Source organism: Seriola lalandi, unplaced genomic scaffold, assembly GCF_002814215.2.
Source record: "Seriola lalandi dorsalis isolate HSWRI2012SDOR001 ecotype SW California unplaced genomic scaffold, Sedor1 jcf7180002054478, whole genome shotgun sequence".
In the NCBI taxonomy this organism is placed as follows: domain Eukaryota; kingdom Metazoa; phylum Chordata; class Actinopteri; order Carangiformes; family Carangidae; genus Seriola; species Seriola lalandi.
Genome location: NW_019525031.1, coordinates 48921 through 57096, shown reverse-complemented (window position 1 = coordinate 57096; position 8176 = coordinate 48921). Strand labels below are relative to the sequence as shown.

At 41.6% G+C, this 8176-nt stretch overlaps 1 protein-coding gene across 1 annotated transcript in view; it reads left to right on the top strand.

Moving 5' to 3' along the window:
- cngb1a (cyclic nucleotide gated channel subunit beta 1a) overlaps window positions 1-2313 on the top strand; it is a 24095-nt gene extending 21782 nt beyond the window's left edge. Inside the window, exon 36 of the mRNA XM_087175624.1 lies at window positions 23-2313. Within this exon, the coding sequence (XP_087031750.1) occupies window positions 23-229 (207 nt within the window). The 3' untranslated portion in view covers window positions 230-2313. The remainder of the gene's footprint in view (window positions 1-22) is intronic.
- The last annotated feature ends 5863 nt before the right edge of the window (window positions 2314-8176 follow it).

Below are 8176 nucleotides of genomic sequence, written 5' to 3'. Positions count from 1 at the left end.
TCCTCCTTGCCCCCCCCCCCAGGCTCCATCCTCCATCTCTCCGCTCCCCCCTCCCTCGCCGATGCACCGCCGCTCTCCGATTCCTCGCGCTCCGGTTCAGGACGACGACGACACGGTGGCGGAGACGGCCGACAGCTCCGTCCTCATCAGGATGACGCCGCGACATCAAGGGGAGGAGGTGCTTAGTGTGGAGGTGGTCCCGGGGGAGGGAGGGGAGGAGCAGCACTGAGAGGAGGAGAAGAAGAAGAAAGGGGAGGAGGAGAGAGGGGGAGGGGGCAGATGTTGCTCCTTCTCCACCTGCTGCGTCTTCTAGTAAAAGGAGTCCCTCTGCTTCCCAGAATGCCTTTCACCGACCTCCAGAGAGGGGAGGGGGGTTTGAAGTGGAGGTGGAGAGAAAATCAAGAAGCCTCAGTGCATTCTGGTCTCACAAACTTTTCTCTATTTCTTCTTCTGTAAATGAAAACATGTTTTCTCCCTCCTCACATGATTAGCTCATTAGCGTAAGGGGATCTTTAGGGATCTTTAGAGGATGTTTAGGGGATCTGTAAAGGGATCTGTAAAGGGATCTGCAAAGGGATCTTTAGGGGATCTTTCGAGGACCTTCAAGGGATCTTCAGGGATCTTTACGTGATCTTAAGAGGATCTTTTGGGGATATTCAGGGGATCTTTAGGAGATCTTTAGGAGATCTTTTGAGGATCTTAAGGGATCTTCAGGGATCTTAACATGATCTCAAGAGGATCTTTTGGGGATCTTTGTTGGATCTTTAGGGGATCTAAACATCAGGGTCACAGGCCAGAGGCAGCTCAGAGATCCTCATCAGTGATGTTTCAGGTAGACCTCAGCCAGGCTGCAGTTCTCTGTCTGACCACACACACTGACTGACACTCACCAGCCATTTGAACACAGAGGGGCGCTGTTTCCCCTCATGGGAGGAAGCTTAATGACAAACACTGAAGAAAACCAGTGAAAACCAACAAAATAAGAGTCTGTTGTTAAAATCACAGATCATGTGTTCATGAAACTTAATTTCCCAGAATCCCCAGCTTCTGTTCTGCAGCTTTGGTGCTTCTCAGCACAGCCACTGACTCACTGTGGCCTTCACTGAGCTGATTTAACTTTAGAAGCAGCTTCATGTTGAATAGAGATGATGATGACGTCTTGTTTGTTTTTACTGGTATAAAATGAGACTGATCATATGTTGGTCTCATGTTAGTGGTCAGTAAATGTTGTGTAGTGCTCATTGATGAATCTGCTGAACGCTGTGTGAGGACGACTGTCTCTCTCCATCCACTGTGATCGGTCTGTTGTTTCCTGTTTCCACTGTGAACTGTTCAATAACTGTCGGACACAAACGGAGCTCTAATGACCGTTAATGATTTAACTCCAGCAGTTTCCAGGTCATTGAGGATCATCTGTGTGTGAGGACCAGTTTTCAATCTGATCAGGGTTCATTTTAGGGCCAGGACAAGGTTTAATGTTAAAGGGTCAGCTGGTTTGAGCTCCTGGGTTAAAAGGTCCATCAACAGCTGGATTTAAAACTGATTTCAAAGGAATCACTGTGATTGGTGGATTGGATTGTGGGTGACGTAAATCTGTGGATAATCTGATGCGTCGAGTTCAACTTTGGTAAAACTTTGACACAGAAATTCACAGTGTTGAGACAATAAGTCACTCTGTCAGATTATGGAGATATCGGGGAAATATTTCTCACAGAATAACAACCTGGAGTCACGCACATTGTTTTATTTGGAACATTTTCCAAAGAATTTGCTCTAAAACTATAAAAAATACTTTGTCATAAATATTTATAGCCTCATGATTTGCCAATGTAGGTATGTTGCATCATTATTGCTGCTAGAGGGCGCCGCTGAGCTTTCTGTTGAGCTGCAGGGAGACTTGTAGTACCTCCCAAGTATGGAAATGGTATGTGAGTGTGAGTGTGTGTGTGTGTGTGTGTGTGTGTGTGTGTGTGTGTGTGTGTGTATATATATAAATCAGGAAAAGCTTCAGGAAGCAGAGGAAGCTCTCATTGTGTCAGTCTGAGCTGAGGGGAAAGACAGAAAACAAGAAAAGGCGGGAAAGCAGAAACAATGCAGAGCTGAAAGCTGCTGCTGGACACAGGAAGCTTCATTATCACTGCTGATTACTGAGAATAGAAGAAGAAACGTGTAAGTCCACATATCTGCCGGAGCTCATAGAGCTGCTCTGCTGCTGTACGTTAAACACCAGGAAGATTTCATGTATTTCTACTGGAGTGATGACGGCGCTGTAACATGTACAAACAGTTTGTAAATAAAGTTATTTCAAATGGAGCTGGTGTCTGTGTGTGTGTGTGTGTGTGTGTGTGGGTGTGTGTGTGTGTGTGTGTGTGTGTGTGTGTGAGAGAGAGAGAGAGAGAGAGAGAGAGTGTGTGTGTGTGTCTTTTGAAATGCAGACAAAAGGTAAAAAATAGTCCCCTGCATTTTTGTCTAACAACCATGAGACAGAAAGAGATTGATAGAAAAAATGATAATGAAAATGATAATAATAATAATAATTATATATATTTATATCATAAAAATAAAAAGTAGACATAAAATAGACACTAAACAAGAGCAATTAAATTACAAGCAATGAACATATAGCACCCACAACCAGTGTTGTAAACTAATATTGCAGCAAGTGAAGAGGCAGGCTTTGTTTATTGTGTTTAGCAGAAGAAAAGTAAATTACATTTAAGAGTAATACGATACCATAATATGGAATATCAAACATAAGGTGAACTGTATTAATATAGTAAGAAATGTCCCAGAATTCTCCAACAGTCAAATACTGTTTTCTTAAGGTCGAGGTCACAATAAGGATTTATTTATTTATTATTTATTTAACAATGTTTCACTCTCTATAATGAAACTGCTTCATTGTTTGAATCAAACCAGGGAGGTGGTGTCTCGGTTTTTGCGTCTTTCATGTCTGAAGTGTAAGTGATGCTGCCTTCAGGATCCACATGTAACTCTGAGCTCTTTGGGAAAGTTATGTGCAGGACTTTTTGTTGTTTGGTGCTTGAAGTGGTTTGATAATGGGGTTTCTAAATGTTATATCATAAATATTTATTAGGAGAGCAGTATCCACCAACTGCACACCCAGGGATTTCCTGCATGTTGTTTTATTATATTTGATTAATTGGTCATTTTACAGAGTAAAATATTGGAAATAGGTGGCTAAAGACTAAAGATTAGAAAAGGGCGTTTTTATTGACAGCTTTTATATAAAGTATGATTTAGTACCAAATTAAAAAGTCTGTAAACGTGAGATTGTTTTCATCTACATGCGAGTTTTGGGACTTTTATGAAAAACATTTTTTTCACATTTTTTCAGTCTTTGCAGCTTTTTGTTGGTCAGTCCTACAAATCCCGCCCTCGTTTCTTTAAATGTACTACTTTTTTTTTTTTCCTTGACCATGCGCGCTCAGCACACTCCGTCCCCAGATCTCCGACAGCCATTGAACGCAGCTCAGACAGACAGCAGTCTTGACTTTTTAGCGGCGGAGAGCAGCTGAGCGGCGGGGCGACACACACGGATCCTCGGCCGCTGGAAAACCGGAGACAAACCGCGAGTTTAAACTTTTAATTCACGTTTTAACAACTGAACTTTTTACCCGATTGGGTAGAAAGGGAGGATTGGGAGGATTTACTGCGAGCAGAGGGCGAGGAGAGCGGGAGGAAGAGGAGGGAGAGGAGTCGCTGCTCGGGACCAGAGGTAAGGAAAAGTTTGGTTCCTTCAAACTTTTTGATTCCTTCACACTTTTTTCGCGGCACAGACTCTGGTTTTTGGTGGTTTACGGGGACTCTGCTCCCTCCGGTTCTCTGGACGGACCGTGTCAGTGTTTGTGTGTTTGCCGTTTGTCCTTCAAATGAACCAGCGGCTGAAAGTGTCAAACAGTGCAGATCTGATTCACCTCTGGCTCTTTTCATGCGGCCGTCCAGCAGCTTCCACGGCTCCACGGCTCTTTTCAGCCCCAACAAAAGAGCTCCGGCCTCACCTGGTCCACACAAACACACACAAACACACACACGTGTTTGTCTCTATGGTGATCACAATAGCAGCACTCAAACACAATGACATTTACTGAATACATTTAGTTATAAAATAATATAAAATAATAACATCCGGTCCTTTGACTTCTCCCAGAAGCTCAAAACTAATTTACAAACAGAGAAAAACAGAGAAATCAAATGTTAATAAAACTGTCACAGACTTTAATCAGATATTAATCTAATAATTCAACCTGTCATCGTGGAAATACTGCACTAATGTAAAACCTCATCAGACAGAGCTGCTGCCAACAAACATCTTCATTATCAGTTCGTTTTTCTGTCTGTAATATTAATGTAACAATTAGAGCCCAAGGTGACGTCTTAATGGGGCTGAGGATATCGATAATTATCACGATAATGCGACATAATCGTTTGGTATAATTAGTTTCCAGGTTTAGAATCAGATCACAGTGATAGAGGTTTTAGATTCAGAAACAGTTTTGACTTTTCTCCCTCAGCTGTCTGTCGACTGTTGAAATCAGCCTTTAAACTTAAATAAATGATCATTTGACATTAATCATGCGTTTTATTGTGATTTTATTGTGATAGCGTTTTTGTTCATTGTCTTATTTTATCCAACCAACAGTCCTGAACCTGAAAACACTCAGTTTACCTCATGATAAGACGATGACAAATCAGATGTTTGGTCATTTAGCTTGAAAAATAACTTAAATGATTGATCGATCATCAATATAGTTTCTGTTGAGTGGCAAATAGATTAATCAACTAATCATTGCGCTCATTTTTTGATCATTTACTGAGACAGTTGTCCATCACAGTCCCTCAGAGTCCATGTTGACATCCTCACGTATCAATCTCTTCTTAAAACATATTTCTTTGTCTCAGCCTTTGTTGATGTCTGATACATGTTTTATTTAAATTATTTTATCCCTAATTAGTGTTTTTGCATATTTTATTTTCCTCTTTTCACTTCCTGTCAGATGTTTTTGTATAATGTTGATTTGATCTTTTTATTACCTTTTATTCTTTGGACTTTTCTTTTATCTGGTTTTACTTTTTGCTTGTAAAGTACTTGTATTATTATTATTACTATTATTATTATTATTATTATTATTATTAGAAAGATGTAAGTAAATGGTACAATACAGCTAATATGATATTTTTGCCAACTGATTTAGTGGATTTCACCGTTGCAAGTGAATCTAATTGTGGCAGTTTCAGTGCATGAACTGAATTAACTGTGATATTTTGCCACTTGTGTCCGTCACTGGTGTGACTGGAGCTTTAAGATAAAAAAAAAAAAACTAAACTGGATCAGCTCAGATAATCGTTGTGAGTATTTAACACTGCAGACAAAGCTGTTTCTTGTTGATGTCTTGGAGATAAAGTGACGTGACATTCAGACGACTGGAGTGTCAGTAAATCAGTCTTTCAGAGAGCAGACGGTGAACATGTGAGAAGTTTCATTCCTTGACTCTTAACGTTAAACCCAGATCTAATCCTAATCTTAATCCTAAACCAAGATTAAACTTTAGAGAACACAGTGAAGCAGTGGGGAGCTGCTGAACGTCCTCACGCTGCAGGATTTATGGGTTTTTCCTGTCATCCTGAGGACATTTGGGATACAGACACACTCCCTAGTTTCCTGTTCATGCTGTGGTGTGTGTGTGTGTGTGTGTGTGTGTGTGTGTGTGTGTGTGTGTGTGTGTGTGTCCGTCTGCAGTGTTGTGGGTTGAATCACTGCAGTGATGATGACAGTAACATCAGTGTGTTTGGTTGAGGAGGCGGCCGGCCTGCAGGGTGGAGTCTGCTCAGGCTGACCGCTGCACAGAAGATTTTCTATAAATAAGTTCAAGGTTTTTTGTTTTTTCCCTCCTTTATCACTGAGGCAGAGCAGCAGCCACATCACTGAACTGATCTGATGTTTCACTGACGTGGACGCAGCAGCAGCTAAACTCCTTAGTCTGGTTCTTTGTCTCTTAATGAAAGAAAAGAAAAAGAAAAAATGGCAAAATTCCTCCAGACATATTTTAAACTCTGTAGAAATCCTCTATATTTAATTTCACATGATTTATACACATAAAAAACTGTGTCTGAAGCTCATCCACTCTGTCTTCCTCACTGAGAAACTCTGCATCAGGCCTTGAGCCCCGCCCACCACCTGCTGGCTCCAGGTGGACAGGTGAGAGAGCAGAGAGCATCAAGATGGTCAGAGGAGGAAACATCAGAGAGACTCAGCCTCATGTTTGAGCCTCAGTCTGAGACCAGAACCAGAGACTAGCAGACGGGTCAGAACCGTTAGCACAGTTAGCATCTTTCATTTGTTTATGTTGTTTGTTAGCTTGTAACTTTCAGTGGCTGACACAGTGTTAGCGGTTGTGATAATGCTAACTCTCTGTCTGTACTGACAAGGTTTCAGGTGTATTTAGCCCCGCCCCCCATCCCCACAAGTTGACAGGATTGGTTCCTGAGGTTTGTGACGTATGAAACCCTGAATCTGTGTTATGAGGCTGTGATTGGTTCACTGCAGGTCAAGCTGGACACACTCAGTCATGGAGTTGATGATTATTTCATCCTCATGTGTCTGTGTTATATAAAAACATCATATGGACGTTAACGAGGTTTAACACTTGATTTTCATCTGAGGGAGTTTTTAAACTTTTTATAGACTTCTTGTTGTGAAACATAATAATCTGATTAATGTCGAGTGAAGCTAAACTAATAAATTATAAAGGCTGATGTGTAACAACATATCAGCACAGACAGAAACAGATTCATATTTACACTGTGAAATAATGGGAACAGGCTCAGGGGCCGAAGGCCGTGTTCGACCCTGTGTTTCAGATAACTGAGGATTTTAGTTTGAAAGCTGCAAAATTGAAAAGCCTTGTCCTTTGTTGTTGTCATTTGAAGTCATTTCGTGTCACTTTCAGTCTGGGGGGTCTCGCTCTCATGGGGGGGGGTCTGTCTTTGATGAATTTCCAAAGTAAAACTTCCTTGTAACTGTTGAATTCTTCCTAAAGACAAACACTTTCTGCTGAAGGGTAAATGGAGCTCAGCGGTTGGATGCCGTTCCTCGGTCGGCCATTTTTTTTATTTTGAAAAAAAGTTTACCCAGAATTCCTTTCACCACAGTCAAGAACAGTCAGAACAGTTAGGACAGTCAAGAACTAAACTGCTTTGTGCAACAGGTGAATTTAGACTCAGTCCATCTGGAGTCTGTTATAAGAGTCAGTCAAAGTCTGTCGCAACTGCTGTTTAACCACTTGTCAGCTGCAGAGGAGCAGCTAGGCTAATGGCTAAGCTAACAGGCCATTACATTGCACACTCACTTCCTCCCAGTCTTCAGGCAGCGGGACATTTTCCTGATAAACACGTGTTTGAAATCTGTATTTTCACGTCACACACAGTAACAATGTGATGAGTTCACTGGTCTCTGATTAACGTGGGTTTGTTGAAGCTCCTCTCTGATCAGTGTTTCCTCTGCTGCAGCTGTTTCTGCTTTACATGGTAAAAGGACAGAGTGTCTCTGTAACAAACACATACCAGCAGCAGTCAGTCAGTTTCAGGAAGCAGCTTCAGTCACTGCAGCCACTCTCAGATCATTAAAGATTAACTGAGTGTTTGCTGAGTTCAGGGTCTGAGCCTGAGCTGCTGATATTCGAGCTAATGTTGTTCTGGTTTTCTGTTGTTTCTCCTCTGTCAGAGCTCATTACTGCGTCAGGACTCGGGCTGTTTGTCAGTCGGTTCAGGTTGTAGGTGTCAGTGAACAGTAGGACTGTTCATCATGGTCGACTGAAATCGTCCGCTTCAACCAATCGATTGGTCGCAGGACAAAATCCTCCACAGAGGACTAAGTTCTCTCTACCTGGAAGTTGTATTAGTCTAAATGAATTATTAATAAACATAAAAAACTAATTAGACCAAATGTACAGGAATGTATCGGTTCTGATATGTTCACACTCAAAGACTCAAATCTTAAAGCTCCATGTTTCGTCTTCTTCTGTGTTTTATTTGAAGTTGATCCATCAGAAGATATAAAAACCATCTCAGTGTAGTTTTACATCTCCTCTCTCAGGCTTCTCTCTGCAGCTCTAGTAACAACAGGTCTGTGAGCCAATCAGAAGAGAGGAGGCTC